Source organism: Carassius auratus, unplaced genomic scaffold (assembly GCF_003368295.1).
Source record: "Carassius auratus strain Wakin unplaced genomic scaffold, ASM336829v1 scaf_tig00216917, whole genome shotgun sequence".
Taxonomy (NCBI): Eukaryota; Metazoa; Chordata; class Actinopteri; order Cypriniformes; family Cyprinidae; genus Carassius; species Carassius auratus.
The window spans coordinates 30,213-51,137 of record NW_020528798.1 but is presented as its reverse complement, the minus strand read 5'-3'; the positions used below and the strand labels follow the sequence as shown (position 1 = coordinate 51,137).

The 20,925-nt window shown below is 36.0% G+C and overlaps 2 protein-coding genes across 2 annotated transcripts; one reads left to right on the top strand and one right to left on the bottom strand.

Annotated features, from left to right (window-relative positions):
- Positions 1-1,720: 1,720 nt before the first annotated feature.
- Positions 1,721-10,040, bottom strand: coq8b (coenzyme Q8B). Its single transcript, XM_026264362.1, has 15 exons — positions 9,932-10,040; positions 8,643-8,809; positions 8,229-8,558; positions 7,578-7,644; positions 7,353-7,424; positions 7,125-7,244; positions 6,800-6,885; positions 6,075-6,215; positions 5,879-5,960; positions 5,672-5,765; positions 4,915-5,056; positions 3,587-3,694; positions 3,058-3,123; positions 2,667-2,753; positions 1,721-2,504 (listed from the first exon to the last, which is right to left on the bottom strand). Coding segments are annotated over exons 1-15 (1,854 nt in total). The 5' UTR covers positions 9,933-10,040; the 3' UTR covers positions 1,721-2,213.
- A 2,060-nt stretch (positions 10,041-12,100) lies between these two features.
- LOC113099337 (F-box only protein 46-like) lies at positions 12,101-20,446 on the top strand. Its single transcript, XM_026264355.1, has 2 exons — positions 12,101-12,524; positions 17,444-20,446. The coding sequence occupies exon 2, from the start codon at positions 17,501-17,503 to the stop codon at positions 19,556-19,558; it is 2,058 nt and encodes a 685-aa protein (XP_026120140.1). The 5' UTR covers positions 12,101-12,524; positions 17,444-17,500; the 3' UTR covers positions 19,559-20,446.
- The last annotated feature ends 479 nt before the right edge of the window (positions 20,447-20,925 follow it).

Genomic DNA, 20,925 nt, shown 5'->3' with positions numbered 1-20,925 from the left:
ATTATTGATGAGAGGCTATTTGTAAAGCGTTCTCTAATAAAAACACAATATCACTCCCATAGTATTACATAATTTTACACTAGATGACTTTTACATAGCCTAAGCATATTTCTTATTGGTGGTGTTTTATGATGCTGAGTGTTTAGAAACATCTGGACTCAAACGCACTCACATTCTTGTATATGATGGAGTGGTTAATTATTTTTGCGCCCAATCATATTTCCATAACTCTAAGGGAATAACTCCATCAGTATTGTTTGTTGAACAAATACTTGCATGCTTTATCATAGATATGGACCTGAAGAAACCAGATATCTATAGATGTGCAACTCCAACCACTTCAGCTTTACTGTATGATATCCCAAGACTATAAATAATGCATGTTAAAATGAGAGCACTGATTGCCATTGGGACTTACCGAATAGAAGGATACTACAATGAGTGTCCGTGCCGCCTTTTGTGTAATCCACAGAATATTTTGGGGGAAAAAATTACTTCAGCTTACATCAGAATTTCTCGCCACAATGACGCTCGATTAGATGCACGTGGACGGAGGCGCTTCGGATGGTCGTAAATTTTGAAAACGGCCGTGAGAAATGGACGGATTTTGGATAATCTCTGCGTTTGTTATTCACTGAGCAGCAGCCACTGGCGCATAGACTGCGCTCCTCCCGCGGCTCCACCCGCTAGCTCCGCCCACCCGACGAGCCCATTGGCGCACACCGGCGTTTATGCAAATTTCCTCTTCCCGCTGATGTTCAAGAGTCTTAATGGGATACAATGTATCCAGACGCCAGGCATAAAATACCGTCATCTAGAGGCCAAAACACTTCTCTAAACGTTTACGTTTCTGTATCCCCCCCCCCAAAACTTTATTTTTTTTAACTGAGCGGGTGTTAATAGTTACTGCATTTTGGGTTGAGTGCTGTCTTACAACAATAACAAACAACAATTAATAAAATAATAAAAAAATATATAAACTATACATCTTCACTGAGCTCTAAAAAATAAATATACATTAAAATAATTTAATCATTATTAATGCATTTATATATATATATATATATATATATATATATATATATATATATATATATATATATATATATATATAAATTAATACAATCAACAATTTGAGTTTATAGTGGGGCCAATTTCAAAATAAATACCTTTTGCTGAATGAATGAATGAATGAATGAATGAATGAATGAAATGGGCAAGCAGAATATCTGGTTAAGACTTCGGTAACACTTTATTTTGATAGTCCACTTTAGAAATTCTACTAGCAGTAAGTAACTTTGCAACTACAAGTCAACTAGCAGTTAGTAGAGTATTAGTAGACTGTCTTTCTTTGTCAACTTATTGTCAACTAATACTAAGCCTAAACCTACCCCTAACACTAACCCTAAACCTACCCTAACAGTCTACTCTGAGAGTTAGTTGACATGTAGTTGCAAATTTCTGAGATTTAGTTGATATGTAGTCGACATGTAGTTACAAAGTTACTTACAGTCAGTAGAATGTCTAAAGTGGACTATCAAAATAAAGTGTAACCAAGACTTCCGATTCAACATTTGATATGGTTGTCGTTTTAATGTACTAAATATTGTAGAAATGTAATTTTCTGTAAAGTTGCTTTGTAACGACTTGTATCTTGAAAAGCGCTATACAAATAAACTTGAACTGAACTGGAAGTGGAAGTATAACATCCACTGTTAAATAAGTTGTCATACTTTTAATGATGAAAAGTGACATATTGCACACACATACTAACAATGACTTTCCTAACATGAAATAAATAGCAACATGATGTTAAACCAAACTGTCCCATCTAGAATTCTATTGTTACATTTATGGAATCCTGAAATGCATTCCTCTCCACTGCAGTAAATTTGTTAATGGTTAAATATTAATTTAAAAAGCTTGGCAATGATCATCATAACATAGATGTTTAAGCAAATTCTACAAACTCTACACACACTCAGAGCTTGTTGCTTGATAAACCAACAACGGAGAATATTCTGTTGTTGTATAAAGTTATAAACAAATGTAGGACATGTAGAATAGTATTATGGAACTTTTGAACTCTCCAGATTTATAAATAAACAACTCAGTCAGTCAGAAGTTAATCACATTACATACAGTTCTTGAATGCTTATCACATATAATAAAACATACAATAAATTCACTTTTATGATACAGACTCTACAAATCTAAACCTTGGTGCATCTTTTCTTACTTTGGTAGGCATTGTAAATGTCGAGGAACATATTTCGGCAGGGAATGCGTGCCTTCAGCTTGGAACAGATGAGGAATGAGCCAGCCATTTTGCGGTGCAGAGAGTAAGACTCCTCTGGAGGAGGAGTGAGACGGTGTCGAAGCATGACAGGGATCAGGCTCTGGATGCGCTGTGTGGTACTCTGAGTGCTGAAGTCAAACGCTTCAGGAGAAGCGAACGCTTCGCCGAGGATCATAACTGCCTCTACATGTGCATCCTCGAAGGCCTTAAGAGAGTGAGACAGTTTTGTTAAAGAGAACAGTTTAGAAGCTGCAGAGTGGTAAAGAAAGTAATAGCTTTGATCCTAGAGGGAAATAACAAGAATAAATGAGAAATGGATAGAAATTATGCAAGGCAGGGATACTAAAAATCATATAAAGCCACAAACCTTGGCTTCAAAACCAGTAAGGAAATTCAGATCTTTAGATTTCTGCAGAACAGTAGCCCTGTCTCCGACTGATGCTGCATGAACCACCTTTGAATGACAATTTGGACAAAATATGGTTACACATATTTTAAAGCAATTCACATAAAATGAAAGAGCAGATAATAATAATAATAATAATAATAATATTTTCCCTTATTTTAACCAGTAAGTTTGGCATTATCTTACAATGCCAGTTCTATTCAAATGCTTTAATTGACAAATGTTTCCCAAAAATTATCTGCAAAAAATAATAAAAGAAACCCATTGATAACAAATGTCTTCTTTTGAAAAACCCTTTTGACTGCTTCCCACTCCAGTCATACCAACAAAAGTGTTGAGTAAAAATCTGTACCTCTATGTAGTCATCTGTGAATGACTGTGGGTAGTCTCGGCAGGCTCCAAAGTCCAACAGAAATATCTGTTATAATGAAGAACACATTATTAAAGTTGTCCTCACTGTTTCAGTGGGGAAAACGGAAAGGCATATTCGCACCCAGATAACAAAGACATGCTATTAAGAAATTATGAAAGAAATGTAGTTAGCTATGGTCCAAACTAAAAACAAAAACAACAGTAAACCTTTCAATTCCTTAAAATATCTTTTTTATTTTAAGCAGTCATTACTGTAGTCTTTTGTGTCACATGATCCTTCAAAAATCTGAATGCTGATTTGCTGCTAAAGAAACATTTATTATTAACATTGAAAAATGTTTTACCACTTAATATTTTTATGGAAACTGCGATATATTTAACTCAATATTTTTTTTTAATGAATAGAAAGTTAAAAAGAACTGCATTTGGAACTGAATGTGTTCATATAAAACTAAAGATTTATAGATAAAACAGACATGTCCATTATGATTGTCGTAGTAGTTGCTCACCTTGTTCTGTTCACTATTATAGAAGAAGTTGGACCAGTTAGGGTCTGTCTGCATGAAGTGGAACTCAAACAACTCTCTCAAACACAACTGCAGGATGTTGAAACAGATCTACAGAATAAATATGAGTGAGAATTATTTCTCTTTTTCACAATAAAATAACACAAGATATCCAAATATCTCCAAAACTGAAGAAATATTACTGTAGGTCATTTACACAAAGTTAAGCTAACAAATGAGCAAAAAAGATATACACAAACAGTCTAACTTCTGGTACGAGTCTTTCTGTTCAGTATGCATGTGTATATCGAACAAATTGTTCAATTTTTTCAGGAAACTCACGACATATCACCATATACTAACACGTTCAGTTCTAAGGGACGTCATTAACACCTTGTAAACAAAACGTCACATAGCATTTAATTTACCTCAGGCAAGTCATCAGTGTCTTCAGCTGGTTATTAGCTAAAGAAAGTAAGTCTAGTGAAGAGCATTTTGCGAAATATTAGACTTTACTTCTTTATATTTACTTTACCTGTTAGTGATGTCTTCATTATTTAATATACGTTTAAATAAATATTTTGTGAAACAAGTTATGACTCTAAAAATAATTAAATTTCAACTACAATCATAAATTGCATAATATAGAAGTTAATTTTAAAACAATTTACATATCTGCATACATTTTTTTTTTTTTTTTTTTTTGAGTGTTATTATTGTTAAGAATAAATAGTATTTGAAGTAAAGTTTGGGCTCTGTTGTTAATTGTAACCTTACATTAATGTAAGCTGAGGTAGATTTTTATCCCTAAGAAATTTTTTATCATGATTATATTTGAATTTATTTAAAGGACAGACGAAAGAGCAATTTGTTCAGTAAATCTAAGGCTGGGAGATATGGCAAAAAATAATTATCGCAATAATCTTTTTTATATCAGTCGATATCAATAATTATCATGGTAAATGTCAAATTTTAATTTCTTTCAAGCTTAAAGTCAGATTTTTGCTCCAATGTTAAAGTTCAAACATCATATCGAACTCGTTTGAGGAAATTTATATCGTGACAATTATCGTTATCGCGATTTATCACCCAGCCCTAAGCAAACCACGGTTAAATTTCACAAAACAAAACAATTATTTATTTATTTTTTTTCATGTTTAGTATTTTTCCTCCGGCTGTACCAAAAAAACATACCGAACCGTGACATCAAAACCGAGGTATGTACCAAACCACCATGTTTCTGGACTGTTACAACCCTAACATAGCAAATTCATCAATACATCAAATAACGGCTTATAGTAAATATCTTACATTAGGTTAATCTAACACACCTCATTTCTAGTCTCCTGATTCAAATCAACACAGCGGTCCAGTGGAACTCCATGAACTAGTTCCATGGTGATCACACGACGACTCGACAGCTCGTCAAAAACCTCAGGGACCACGAATACTGGATCACTTTGAAGCAAATTCCTGTGAGAGTGAAAAGAAAGAAAGAAAGAAAAAAAAAAAAGTTCAACGTATAAGGATTTTTTGTAATATATTTTTAGCCAAAGCAGTGCAGATTAATAAAATAATGATTCTTTTCCTGGTATTTACACTACTTTTAGGGTTACAACAATATTTTAAAATTAAATGAATGTTTTTATTCAGAAAGCACATAAAAATTTATCAAAAGTGATGTTAAAGACATTAATAATAATATAATGTTACATTTTTTTTTTTTTTTTATATTTCAAATATATGCAGTTCTTTTGAATGTTCCATTCATCAATTTTTTTTTAACTAATAATAAATATTTCTTAAGCAGAAAATCAGCAATATGATGATTTCGGAAGGATCATGTGACACTGAATAGTAATGGAGTAATGGCTGCTGAAGCTTTATCATCACACATACATTTGAAACTATATTAACCAGTTATTTAAATTGTTCACTATATTACTGCTTTTACAGTATTTTTGATCAATTAAATGACTTGGTGAGCATCAGAACTTAATTTCAAAGACACCACACTTTTTAACATTAGTGTAGCTAAAAAAAGTATGAAATTGCAGTTCATTCAAACACAATCCTAACTGGGAATACCTAAATCGCTTTGCACACTCTGCCTCTCTCTTGTAGTCACACTCCCATGCCAGCTCCCTCTGCAGAACTTCAAGACTACTGTCAGCAAATAGACCTGGTAAAGTAAATCACCAGTTACTGACATCACACAACGTGACTCAATATGGATATACAGTTTGTGCTTTTTGAACTGAGTATATGGCATATGAATCATATGCTAGCGCTCACCATCAGGCAACACAACACTCATCTTCAGAACAGACATGAGGTTGTTGATGTCACTACGAATGCTCTCAGCAACACCAGGGTACTGCAGTATATGAGAGACAATTAGTTAAAAAAATAACATATCACATATAACATCAACATCCGCTGCAAAACCTTAGATCGCTCTGAAAAAAAAATGAAAATTTCAGTCCAACACCTGGATCTTCATAGCAATTTCCCTCCCATCAGGCAAGACTCCATGATGCACTTGACCAATGGAGGCAGCAGCAAAGGGTTTTTCCTCAAATGATGAGAGTTTCTCCTTCCATCCAGATCCTAACTCCTCCTCGAGCACTTTCTATACATGGGGTTTCAACACAGACATCAGTTGCGGAGATATCACAAAGTGATAGCTGCAAAAACATCTGATAGAAGTCAGTTAGAAAGCACTATAAGGGGGTTTGAAGCAACTCTAACTATTGTTATGAGAGTCTTGTCTACTCAGGAGCTCAATCAATCAGCTGTATAAAGCACAATGACACTCCCTTGTGGTTTAAAAAAAAAAAAAAAAAGCCCATCTATAAAACTGCTGTCACGGTTAACTTACAACTAACACTACTAAAAAATAAAGCTGAAATATTCGAAAATCTAAATATTAAATACAATTTAAACCAAAATAAATAAATAAACTAAAATAAGTTACTAATAATAATTCAAATATAGCTAAATAGAAATATATAAAAAATGACTAAACCAAACAATATATAACTAAATTCAAAATAAATATTATAGTAGTACATAAATATTGCTAAAATAATTTTTTGATTAATATTGAAATGGCTTGTTAGTAAAAAAAATTAACTTTTCATCAAGATATCAAGGCAATTTTTAATAGTCATGTGGTTAATGTTTCACAAGATCATAGAAAACACAATAACTCACATGCATTTGCCAGGCTGGCATGAAGTCTGCACTCTGTCGAACCCTCTCAAATATTTTCTGCAGTTGTGGGTTAATGAAGCTATTATCTATTGAGGACATACAAAAATAAAATAAAACGTTTAATAAAAATCAAAGGATATTTTCCTGATCATCACAAATTACAGCATCTAACCTTTTGCGCTTTTGAAATGCTCTAAACAGTATTTTGTTTCAGAAAGCGTTTCAAGCTGGATCTCTTAAAAGGGGAATATTTAGCATCATTATTAAAATTAACAAATGGTGGCACTTGGTACCAAAGTATTCACAATAAAATTCAACTTTGTACCCTGAATGCTTAGCATCTGTCCAATCTTGAGGGCCGCTCCTCTAACCTTACACAGTGTGTTCACTATTCTCTCTGCATTGGCCTCTGACAGGAGGGGAGAGTCTAAAAGAGCCCCCATATCTGAAAGAGAAAGACACCAGAAATTTAACCCAATAACCCAATCCAAACAATTCTGAAAAACTTTTCTAGGGGTGTCAACACACATTTAAGCAAGCTAGCACAAATAACCTGAGCGTTTCCCTCCAAAAGACTGCTTTGCCACCTCAGCAATAGCACCGATGCCAAGTCCAACAGCTAATCCTATGAAAAAAAGCAGCAGCGTTAATATGGTTACAATAGGTACAATGAATGCCTCATTAAGTGTTAGTCACATATGGTATACATATATTGTATATTACAAACAGTCAGCATTGCAAATGACAATTACTATAAAACTGCAAAAAAATCACTGACCTCCAAAATTAGCCAGTCTGCTTATCCGGGTTGCCGGTACTTTTCTTTCTCTCGCTCGCTCGCTAAGCTGCAAGGCATCAAAATCACTCTGCTTAACGTCTTTATTTCAGTTATTTATTGAAACTACATTTATTTCATAAACAAGCAGCACATGCTGAAAAAGGAACCTGCATAGATACTTTTATAGACTAAACAATATACTTAGAATTAGAAGACAAATACATTATAAAATGCCATAAGAGAAAAAGTATTATATACTTATTTGGGTTTCAAATTCATACTTTGAATTAACTATTATTTTTATTTTCCATTTCCATTTTAACTTTTGTTTCATTTTTAGTAATTCACTTTAGTAAATGTGCTTTTCCAATTTATTTTTTCTTATATAAATATTTAGGTTGAATATATATATATATTTATTTATTTATTTATTTTATTATTATTTTCTTTTTATTTATTTTTTTTAATGTAACAATATGTTTTCATCACATGCAATCTCAAAATATTTCTGGTCTTAATTTCAGAAACACAAGCCAATTAATGTCCATGTACTTCGAAACACAATGTTATGACTGTATCTTCAAATATTATAATTATTTGATTAATTATACATGAATGATGCTTACAATAAATCAGCCCAGTTGTCCTCACCTTTTGTCGGACAGGCCTTGCAATATTCTGTTTTGCCTCCCTTGCCTTTTTAATGTCTTCAGGGCTTAACCTAGCAACCACAGAGTCATGAACAAACCTAACACGGAGATGAGACACTGATACATGCAAAAATCGAGTGCTTTGACCAGGCCAGCCATTTCCTTTGACAGAGCCAGTAGGTGCACCAGAAGACATCTCTGATGTTTCTTCCCTTCCATCTTTGCTGGAAATATCTGCTGGTATTTCAGAGCCTACAACCCATTTTGCTGCTTCATCTGGGTCCATCTCCCCCCACTTCTCACTGTCAGGGAACTCCTCGGTCTTGGGTGTCTGAAAATATTCATTTAACATACATATTTAGCAGTGCAATTTCTCTTCTTGTGTTCATGCATATCTGTGTAAGTGTTCACTAACCACGCCAGTTCCCATCATGCTCTCAACCGCCTCCTGTGCAGCTTTGACCCCTGAACCAAAGGTCGAGTTGCAGGCCATCAGTCTGAGCTGTTCACCCTGAATGGTGGCAAAGGCAGCACCCACCTTGCCAGCCCCCCTCATCACCTGGAGCACCTCTGCCAAAACCACTGAAAATCACAGGGGCAGATCAAATATTCTGAATGAGCTTATAGATATATATTTTCGTTTTCATTTAATTTTGAAAAAAAAAATTATGTGCTTTGGTCTCTCTCTCTCTCTCGCTCTGCACACACAGACACACACACACTAATAAAAATACTAATTAGGTTTCATTTCTAATAAATTAGTTCAGTGTTATTTTTGTATTTATTTTCATTGAGTAATTAAGTGCTTCAACTTAAAGGCATAGTTCACCCAAAATGAACATTTTATCATTCATTTCTCACCCTTGTGTCGTTCCAAACCCGTAAGACCTTTGTTCATCTTCAGAACACAAATTTTAAGATATTTTTGAAGTATGACATCTCTCTGACCCTCAAGACTACTCCGACATCATTAAAATGGTCCATGTGACATCAGTGGTTCAACCGTAATTTTATGACGCTAGGAGAATACTTTTTGTGTACAAAGAAAATATGACTTTATTTAACAATTATTTTCTTTTCTTTTTTCTTTTTTAAGGCGCATTTACCCGGTCAAGTTTGGCAGCTCGGTGCTTGCTCAAAATTCAGTGTAAATGCACAATGCTGCATAAAAGCTAGTCTTAAGCTTGCCCTGGTATTAAAGTATACTGTATAGTGAAATTGCTATGTAAATGCATTAATGTCCCCTCCGAGCAGCATTAAACAATCAGTATACACCACTTCAGGAGAGCTTCTGTAGCACCTTTGCAGTGAAAATCGGGCATCCACGATAATAACCATGGACTGGAGTAACATATTACAATTAACATTATATAATTTCGTTTTGTTTGTCATAGTGGTGATGATGCACATGCATTTGCAATTGAGCAATAAGGCCTCATGTAAAGTTTATGATTTCTAAAGTGCCTTTTATCCCTAGATCCAATTCACTGACACGGGCATTAATAATGCTATTGAAAATGACAGTATTAAAATGTATCCAATCATGACATGAACATTACTGTCAAAATAGACAAATTATGTTGGCATGGCATGAGAACATGTATGCATTATCACCCACGTGCACATCATATTTTACTCTTGTTTCCAGCTTGCCTGTATAAATGAGCCCAACAGTGTAGTTACTCAAACGGTACTAATACTTACTCGTGTTGAAAGTTTAGATTCTCCTCAGTGTCTGCACGAAGCGTCCTTCTCACTCCACACACCTCTGTCTGTTTTGCAACCACTACCGGACACAGAAAGCATGAGGTGATTGATAACCGTCTTAGCCAACCAAATTTGCAAGTATCAAAAAGTTTTAAGAGATGTGCCTGTTGTCAACCAATCACGAACGACAATGCGCTTCGTCTGGACCAATAGGATTTGACATGGGGCGTATCCAATATGGCGCAGTAGCCAATGAACAGATGGAAATAACGCCGTAAACTGGCCAGTGTGAGAATTGCAGTTAAAAAGCTAAGATATTTATGTTTTTCCAGATCAATTACTAATAAATAACCAGAAGAAGAAGAAGAAAAATTTAAGTTTAGAATAATTTGAGTTTATAATTGTTAAATAAATGTTCACCATTCAAAATTTTAATTCTGACATTATAACTTGCTACCCCTAAAGCTTATCTATCTATCTGTCTGTCTGTCTGTCTGTCTGTCTGCCTGCCTGCCTAGCTATCTGTCTGTCTGTCTGTCTGTCCGTCTGTCTGTATATCTATCATAAGAATGTAATGAACATGGCCTATTATTAGGTTTGTGACCCTACTTTTTGTCATCACTGTAAAACATTTAAGAAAGCGTTTCAAATTTCAGGCAAAATGAAACGTTGTTCAAATTTGATAGTGGCCATGATTTTATGCTTCGCTTTCCTTTCGTTTTTTTAATATTGGACAAACTGAATTTGTTTTCCATATAGTAAACTGGAATGCATCTGGTTTTATTTGCATTAACTTGCACTGTTAATCAATTATTTACATTTCACAATACCTTAATTAAAAGCTCACACAAAGGTCTATTCTTACACTTCTAAATGAGACTGTGTGGTCAACTCTGCTTTCTGTGTCTAAACAGCCTTCTCTCAGGGTGCTACATTAAAGCCATGTTATAATATTGTTGAAAGTGTTGTCTTTTTATTATCTCAGTCCTTAACATGGGTGTTTAGTTTAATAGCTCCAAGCTCACCTTGCTCTTGCACAATCATCATGTCCAGTCATGCTTGTTTTGATTTTGATATGGCAACAAAGTAAAATCAGAAAACAATAAGGAACAGTTTCTACTTCAAATCCATTCCTAACATAAAAACACCATGTTGTACATCAAGAACTAGATCATGCACCCCCTGTACATATTGTGCGGCATACACTGCATGATGTACATTGCTGCTTAATAACTGTATTTTTTTTTATATTTATTAGTATTTCATTATTTGAAAATGGTTGTCTTTATCATTTGTATATTTTAAATCATTGTAAGAACAATTTTGCCTAAAAACAAACAAATAAAAAAATACATTTCTGTTTGGTTTTAAATATGCTTAAAAATGCTTTTCATTCAATCATAATAATTATTTCATGGACTATGAATGAGCTATAATTATTAAAAGGCTAATCAACTAAATATTTTGGAATATGATTTGGGCCTACGTCTATACAAGCAATTAGTTAGACAAATTAACAATTTAAATATCTAAATCTTCATTAGTACTGATTCATATTAATTTGTTTTTTGATAATAATAATAATAATAATAACAACAACATATTTTAAATAACTAATACTATTATCAGAAAATATTCCAAACAATAAATAAATAAATTGCAGGTACATATTATGTTTTCATATATTTTAATAGTTTACATATGCATATTTCTTTTGAATGATCTTTTATTTTCAATGTTTTGGTTATGATTCTGTTGTACATTTATTTCAGAATTTTTACTCACAATATCACTTTCTAAAAATACCACACATGTCAGAAATTGTGCTGTATTTGTATGTATGTGAATCATTAGATCCCTTTTCCGATCTGTGAATCACTAGACATAAAAATCCTAATAATACTGTGAATATTAGATAATTGTATGCAACATCTGAAACACAGTGTGTCTCTGTCATCTAGTTATCAGTACAGCACAAAACGATCCTAAACAGAGTCTACTATCAAAAAAAAAGACGCTGAGTGTCATTATGATGATGAGGTAGAAGAATTTTCCTCTTCGTGGGTGTAAACAGAGATAATTTGGTGTAAAGCATACAGTATATGGCGTAGAGACAGAGGGGGAGCCTGAACATCCATATATGGGCATGCCATCAACTTTCTCTCCCTATTGGCTACTAGCGGTTTGCAGCTGCTTGTCAACAAAATGGCCTTCCTCAATTTCTTTTCGAGGACCTACTAACTATTTCTGTTTTAGTGAAATAGTATTGAAACTTTGGTTGAACAATAGAGACGATCGTTTTTTCTTAGAACACAGTATTTACCAACATATTACTGTGTTCACAATAGGCATATATCGTTGCCAAAGCCAGATCAATATTGGGATTTTTGCTTCATTCTCGAGTTAGCTCACAAATGCTAACAGTCTACCTCTAAACGTTTATCGGCCTCAACTTTCATCTCAGATTGATTTATAATCACGCAGAGAAATTTGGAGGATAGTTGGCCTAAAGTTAACAATATAGCCACTTTTTTGCTACAAATATAAAGCTGTTGGAACGACACCATCGGAGATTTGGTCTCACAAGAAGGTAAGCAGAGAAATAATTCCAGCAGAGCTGCTACTGTTTTAGTTTGGGATATTATTTATTGTTGATGATGACAACAAGTGGAAATGTTTTAGAACGTTTCATATAATCAAAAATGTATTTTGATGCTAAAGTGGCACTGAACTTGTACTGTGTATTGCAAAAATATGCCAAGTTACGAAAATGTAATACACCGCAAGCTAAACTTTCCACTTGATGAAGACAGCTTAGCTAACCGAGCTAAACATATGCTAATTACACACTGGCGCAGATATAAAACAATAACAATAAAATGCATTCACTTTAGTTGAGAATATAGTAGTGTTAGTTATATTGCTACCGATTATTTGAGTTGACATGATTGTTAATTAAAACTAAAGCAGATAAGTTCCCTCGCTTTTTATATGTTATAAAGCTGGCTAACAATTTGCAGTAGCCAGTTAGCTGAGAAGCTTTTAACTGCCTCGAGTCGAATGAATCCCAAACGCTTTCGGCTCTTTACTGTTTTCAATTAGTGTTAATTGAAAGTAAAGTAAAGTACTGAAGATGGCAAGCGATTAAGTCAAGGCCTGTTTTTGTACAGTCTGTGGTTAAGACAAGCCATGGATTAACTTGAAGAGTAGGCCTGGTGAACAGGAGCGCTGGAAAAAGGAAAAAAACACTTACAGACGCAACAGCATAATCCACTTATTTATCATGAACGTATACTTGCATATTAAATTAAGTATATAGTATCTTCCTGTTTGGACTGGGGTATTTGCGAGGGTAATCATATTCTTGGGAATATTTGTTGTTCTAATTTTGTAATTTGCTCTTGGTGATCGTAATACTGTCGACTTTTAGGACTTTATAAAAGCACTTTGTGGTCATATTACCATTTAAACGGTCAAAAACGATTTCACACTGTTGTAATGGTGCACAAAGTCTGTCCTGTGTTGTTTGACTCCTGAGTTATCGTCTCGTGGACTGACTTGTTTAACAAGTCCTTTAAGATTTTGTTGGCTGATTATCTGCAAGCTTACTGGAGTCATCCAATCTTTCTGTTCTTTGTCACAATAATGAGAGATTTTTATCAGTTCTCAATAGTTAGATTTTCCTGATGATAGTTTATTTATACACATGAATGCACACATACTAGTAGTATTTACTATATGATATATTGTTGGACAATCAATATCAGGTCAACTTTCATAGAAGGCATCTAGTGGCATCTTTCAAATGCAATATAAAACGTTTTTAGAATGCATTGCAGCATTATAGAAGGCTATACTCATTAGTGTTTTGATTGGTTTTGCAAGGTTTAAAAAAATTGCATACAATGTGACTATATAAACAATGCTTTTTATACTCCTTTTAGTTTGCTGCAACCATTGTCATGTTTGTTTATTTAAGGCATATTGTGTCTCAATGTAATGTGTTTGATTATAAGGAGTCCTTAAATGTAATACTGGTCCTCCTCTGCCTGTGCATTGTCTCTGTTCTCAAAGGTTTGGCTGGTGCACTTCATGAGACTTTATAAACTGGTGTGCTGATTTATTTGCCACAGAAATAGTGGATTTTGTTGCAGATCATTGTGGCCACCCAGAATGAAAAGACCAACTTAAACTGATTATATAATTGTGAACAACATGTGTTGGCATGTTCTCATTTTATAAAGGGTTTTGGTGTTATTTAACATAACCACACATAACAAAAGGTTTTAGACTAACTCAATATTAAAGGCAAAATTCCTGAATCGGCACTTTTTAATGATCAAAGAATGGCTCCTTGTAGAGATTACACAAGCACCTTTAGTAGCATGACAATGTCTGTTCCTGTTAGCTGGGATGACTAGTCAATTTAATTGACTACTAAAATCCATTGACATTTGTATCAGTCATTAAATGAATAGAATTGATTGTAGTCTGTCAGCCCAGTCTTATCATTCGTCTTCCTGAGGGCTGTTTCATAAAACAAGTTTACCAAATTAGCCAGGCTCATTTCAGTTAGTCGGACTTATTTCACTTGATTTGGTTTCATAAAGCAAGATTACCATAGCTCAAGTTCAGTCACTCTGGCAACTTATGCTGGGAAACTAACCTGGTCCGGGCCAGGGTAAGCTGAGATCCTTAACACCGAACAATAGGAATGCATTGATATTACGACACTGACACTCTCACATACAATTATTTGACGTTATCAGTCCAAAAATAAAAGTATACAGAGAATGCAACTTGCATCAAATAAAAATATATGGGCTAGGCTACAACCAACTGTATTTAATTTATTGTGCACAAGATTTAATGACTTTGTTTTAAGATATTAAACATTTTAACATACTGCTACATGTGCATTCAGTTGATCAGCAGGTTCTAGCCATGCAATCTTTCTCTCTGGTTTTATGACCGCTGTACATTATGGTCATTAGGAGAAAATGTAAACATTACAATATAAAGTTTCTCTTTAAAGCATTAACAATTAATGAATTAAAAATTTAAATAAATAATATAAAACAGACTATATTTTATCTAAGAGGAATACACGTTTAAGGAGTCCTATAATGCTTTTTCAACTTAAGTTTGTCTGTAATGTTGCTGTTCGAGCATAAATAGATCTGCAAAGTTACAAGTCCACTTCAAAAGGAGATATTTTATTTAACAGAAATCACTTTTCAGAAACTACAACGAATGGCTTGTTTCGACTACAACACATATTTTCCGGGATTTGTAATATCACAAATATCTACAAATGGCATGAGATCATGAGACCTGGTTGAGCAGCACTAGAGAAGGCAATGAGTGTCATCACTATGTTGGAGACAGAGTACCGGTAGCTTTCCTAAGGCAGACGAACTTGGAGTAAACATCAGTTTACAAATGGTGCATTAATAATTAACAATTAATAATAAAAAAAATAAAAAATTAAAAAATTAAACAATAATCGGGCCCTATAATATGATGTTCTTATTTTTTCTGGTAATCAGAAGTCGGCACAAAACATTAATTTAATTTGTCCTAATCAAATGAAAATTAAACCCTCAAAGTGCTAGGTTTACTGTTAGAATTAAAGAAAACTAATGTGATTATTCCTTTAAAAATAAAGATTTATTAATCTGCAATAGCAGTAGTAGCATTAAGTCTTAAGGCTTCTAAATTGTAATATTTTCTGAAGTTTCTTAACGTTAAACTATACTTTCATTTTGAAGGGCTGCCGTGAGGAACTTGCAGCTGGTGTGAATGTAATATGATGGTAGTTTTCTCAAAAGAAATGGGAAAATCCTATGAAGTGAATCTCAGAACTGCTGGAGATGATATTTGTGTATTCATACTATCATAGTGAGACAGCAGAAGCTGAAAACAACGCAAGCATCATCCGTGCTTTAGTATTTGTGTAAGTTGCATTAGTGAACAAAATCTGCCATTCATTCATTGATTGTGGAAATCATGGTGCCTTATGCGTGGTATCAAATACTTTTGCAGATATATAGCATTTCACCTGAGCATTGCGTATCACGCGTATGGCTTTGTTCTTGGTTCTCATCAACAGCATCTCTGCCATGAAATAATGGCAGGCTTTCCGTTCATCGCACAAGGTAAATAAGGGTGACATCTACTGGAGAAGAGTAATGATGAGAGTCACGTTAATCAGATCTGGTTTTAAATGTGTGCTGAAATATAATACCGGAAAATATGGATTCGTGGTTTTTGAGAATGGATATCAAATCGACGTCATAATAATAATAATAAAAAAAAGATAAATCGGAAAAATAGATATTTTTTGCCCAGCCCTACTGATTAGGGCTGTATTAGCTAGCTTACAGTTACTGCAATCATAAAAATACAATTATGTAGGATTAAAATTCTACATTTAATGTCCAACAACAAATATTTTAGCAGAATGCATATTTTATTCAGAATTATTGTGCTATTATTCTATTGCGTTTGTTTAGCGTGCATGCGCGCCACAGCGCTTGTTCAATCATGTAAGCCTCACCCACTCCACCAGCAAAATTGATATATTACAGATGAAAAATATACCTGTGACGTGTCAGTTATGCATCGCAAATATTCATTGTTTGCCATGGTGGATCGATTTGATCCATGATCGACATTAAGGGTTGCTTAAGAATAAGCGTGAACATCAAATTATCCTGACTCATTGAAGCTGGATTGAATCTCACAATTAGTGAGATTGCTTAAACTTAAATTGTCATTTATGAACTGCTTTAGTCCCGATTGATTTGTTAGGTAGTTTCAAGTCAGGTTTGGAATTTAATCCCTGCTTTTCTCAGCGTCTTTTATGAAACAGCCCCCTGGACTTGTACAGTAGATGGTAGTATCCTTTTCCAACATGATTTTTCAAATTTATGAAAAATAACTTACCGGTAATATAGGCCTATATTTAGATATAGCATGAAATCCATGCCAGTATTTCAGAGAGAGCAAACAATTGTGTGTAATGTTTTATGTGAAGATCACACTCTTGATTTGAGGAGCAATTGTAGGCGTTAAAACTAACATTAAAAATAAAAGGTTGATTCTCCCTTTTCAGAATTGTATTGTTTTTGACAAAATGTTTAGCTTATGTTCTAGAGTGAGAGAGTTTTAGTGATTTTAAGGTTTTTAATTAATTGTATAAAATCTCAATCAATGGGCTGGTTGTAAAAAGCTGTGACACAAAAACTTGGCAAAATGGCAAAAAGACAACCCAGGACCCTCGATTTTCAACACAATGTCATAGATAAGATATCTCAAAGCTGCTCAATACAATATGTATCGTTTTGGAAAAACAATGGGTGTGTTCACATTTATTTAAGATGATTCATCACTCTTATGACTTCGTCAATAGGGAGGACTTTCTTATGTATTGCTGTGCTTCTAAATATGACATTTTAACATAGTTACATGAATGCAGTGAAACTAAGTCTTGCCTCTTTCTTTTAGTCCTTAGATGGAGTAATCTGTCCGGCTGGAGCCTGCAGACCTGAAAAGTGAGAATGCATGGTGATTTGCAGAGTTGCTGCCCAGCATAGAGGCAGGTATGCTCCCAATGGGCTCACAATGAACCGTGACACCTTTTCCCACATCCGGCTGTGGTGCCCACGCCCCTTTGGCACCTACTCCCAGAATAAGCCATACAGCAATGGTACAATCTGCAACAGAACAACTACTACCCACTGCAAGGCTGATGATTCGGGGCTTACAACCATAGAGACCCATGGAGTCAGTGATGAGCAGGATGAGGATGTTGGCACTGAAAACACACCACCAGATGCTCCATCTACCCTTCTGGCTCCACCACTACCTGCTTCACCCTCTCCAACTTCACAGATGGAGGATGGCAGGGTACTGCTTGATACCTGGTATGTCATCAAACCAGGCAACACCAAGGAGAAAATTGCCTTCTTTGTAGCTCACCAGTGTAATGGTGCTGGAATTCCCAGGCCTAGTGCCATGAAAGTCAAGGGAAACTGGGCTACTGATTGTACCAAGGCCAAGCGGCGGCGGCGCTGTTCCTCTTATGACCCTCCCACTAGAGCTCAAAATGTTGTCGTTGATGTACCCACAGAATCCAGTTCAATCGAGGATAGTGTTGGAGTGAGTGAGACAGATTTGCTTTCTGTGGCCGAAATGGTGGCTCTTGTAGAACAGCGTACAGCCTTGGCGCTTCAAGGGATGGTAGCGGAGGGACAAACTAGTCCTTATACGGTCCATCAGAAACCTATTGTAATCCTTTCAGAGACCCCTTCATCTGCACCAGCTTCTCAAAGTGACTTTGACCTGCAGCAGCAACAGCAGGAATCCCGGCGGGTCGCTCAGGCTGTTGCACAGTTTGAATCTCGGCAGCAGAATCTCGACAGTACAACTTTGCAGCCTGAGCTGAATGGAATGGATCACATTCAGACAGGTGATTCTGTGGGTGGCACTCCAAGTCATGGACGAGGGGAAGTACGGATTGCTTTCCGGGTGTCAAGTCTGGACCCTCGCACCCAGTCTGAGCCTGTTGGTCGGCCCAAATGCATGTTTATGAGTTGTGGAGTTGGAGGGGGGCAAGCAGGAACCAGGAGCAAAGAAAAGATCACTTGTGACCTCTACCAGTTGGTCAGTCCATCATCTCGAGATCCAGGTGCCCTCCTGGCTGGCTCCCCAAAAGCTGATCCCCTCGGAGAAGGCATCACTGACAGGCCATCCTCCACAACCCCAGATCCTAACCAAGACCCTGCCTCAGGAGAGAAGGCAGCCATTGCTCGAGAGCGGGTGACTGGTTTCCACGTTGAGGTTGTGGTCACAGGTGCAGTAGACCAATGTGTCTTCTATGGGAAGGACAGCACAGAGAATGTTCAAGAAGAGACTGTTTGTTTTGCTATCCCCAATGGGGCTAATTCAACTGATGCCTCAGAGGACCCGCCTCCTGGCCAGCTGTTCTTTCTGCAGTCACCAGCTACTGAAGATGAGAGTTGCTCATCGGTAAACAGTGGGATGCGGTCTTTAGACTGTGCAAACAACAATGGGCCAGTGGGGGCTAACATAGAGAGGCCAGATTCCCCACTGGCAACTGTGGATGATTGTTCTGATCCTCCTTTGTGCCGTCTCTACCGCCATGTCTCCCATGACTTCCTTGAGATTCGCTTTCAGATCCAGCGGCTTCTGGAGCCACGGCAATACATGCTCTTGCTTCCAGACCACATCATGGTCAATATCTTCAGCTACCTGCCCACCCGATCGCTAGCGGCCCTCAAATGCACCTGCCATGACTTCAAGACTCTGATCGACACTTACGGCGTGCGTGCTACAGACTCTCGCTGGAATCAGGATCCACTGTACCGTGACGACCCCTGCAAGCAGTGCAAGCGGCAATATGAGCGGGGGGATGTGTCGCTCTGCCGCTGGCACCCTAAACCTTACCACCACGACTTGCCTTATGGACGCTCCTACTGGATGTGTTGTCGGCGCACCGATAAGGACACACCTGGCTGTCGAGTTGGGCTACACGATAACAACTGGGTACAGCCATGCGAGCTGGTTCAGGTCCGCGCCAAAAGAGACGATGGGAGGTAAAGGAGAATGTAAGGGGATTTTCATTTCTCTCCGTTTTCACTCTACTGAAATCTCATGCCACTGTACTATTTATGGTTGAGCTCACCTCTTCTATCATAGCTTATTAACCTTGCTATCATTGTCAGTATCATTTCTTATCAGTGCACCATAGTTAATTCTCAGTCCTGCACAGACTGCAAGATGTTCTGAAATTTGAGAGCCAGTGCTGGTTAAATAAGGTAGTCTTGCTGCATGGGACTAGTCTGTGCATTGTACTTCTGAACTGGTTAGAAATTCTTCTGTCAATCTTGGAAGACCAGCTCTGATTCTGACCCCAACCTTGCAAAAACCCTGCAGGCTAGACACAGGACTTGCGATTATAACTTAAGGGGTTGTTGTCGAGTTTAATTTGCTGTCCCTTTGGTCAAAAGCACGCAAATGATGTCACTTTACAAATCCCCCGATGTCACTTTGTAATCAACCGTTTGACTGCTTGTTGGATTTTTCGGTTTTGTGTGTGAATGTGAGTGAGTCTTTGTTGTTTTTGGAGTTCATTTTCTCCCCTTCAAATTGATTTATGAAATTAATCTTTATTTCTTGACCAAACCTTTTCTGTGACCTATGTCTTTGCCTGCCAGGCTGTCTGTGTGCTTGTTGGCAAAGGCAGCTTTTGCCAAAGCAGTAATTAGCTTCATGTGGCTGAAAGAAAAGTAACTAAGAACAGGACAACTCAAAACCTGATTCTAGCCTTAACCCTGTTCGTTCTGCTCATTCCACCAGTCTGTGAAATCTTACAAACAGAAACAATGATGCTGATCCCTCTGGTTTGGGAGACTGTCATAGGTTTCACTGCAATCTGCTTTTGGGAATCCTTGCCTCTAAAGTGAATAAAAGTTATTTAAAACTGGAGTCTGTGCTGTTCCTGTTCATGTGTTTTAGAATTGCAACAGTCAAATATTTGTAATGGTAAAGTTATCTTGTCACATTAAGGCATTGTTTTTTTTTATTATTATTATTCGTTGGTGTGAATAAGATGAATAAAAGGTGCTCTGTGGAACTCTGTCCTCTATCACCATCTGTTGAATTTAAAACTGCACATTAATTGTGGAGCTCTGTTTGCTGTGCTAATAATTATTGGCATTGTTAACTTTTACCATAGTGCACCTTTTATATGAAGGCTATACAGTAGTATATATATATATATATATATATATATAAAAACAACATCATCATAATTAATAATAAAAAAGCGTATTATGGATTAAATGCTGCATGTTTGTAAAAATCCATCAAGATTTTTTAGCTTTTCATTGACTAGATTTGTATGGATCATTTGTGGACTATCAGCTGTTTGGACTTTCATTCTTACAGCACACTTTTGCTAACAA

Bases quoted from the DNA above. Each gene is read 5' to 3' on its own strand.
- coq8b (XM_026264362.1), bottom strand. The intron at 7,425-7,577 runs GTCAGTGATTTT...TTTTTTTCATAG, and splicing joins CAGACTGGCTAATTTTGGAG to GATTAGCTGTTGGACTTGGC. The intron at 7,245-7,352 runs GTTATTTGTGCT...TTTCTCTTTCAG, and splicing joins TTTTGGAGGGAAACGCTCAG to ATATGGGGGCTCTTTTAGAC.
- LOC113099337 (XM_026264355.1), top strand. From the start codon at position 17,501: ATGGTGATTTGCAGAGTTGCTGCCCAGCATAGAGGCAGGTATGCTCCC.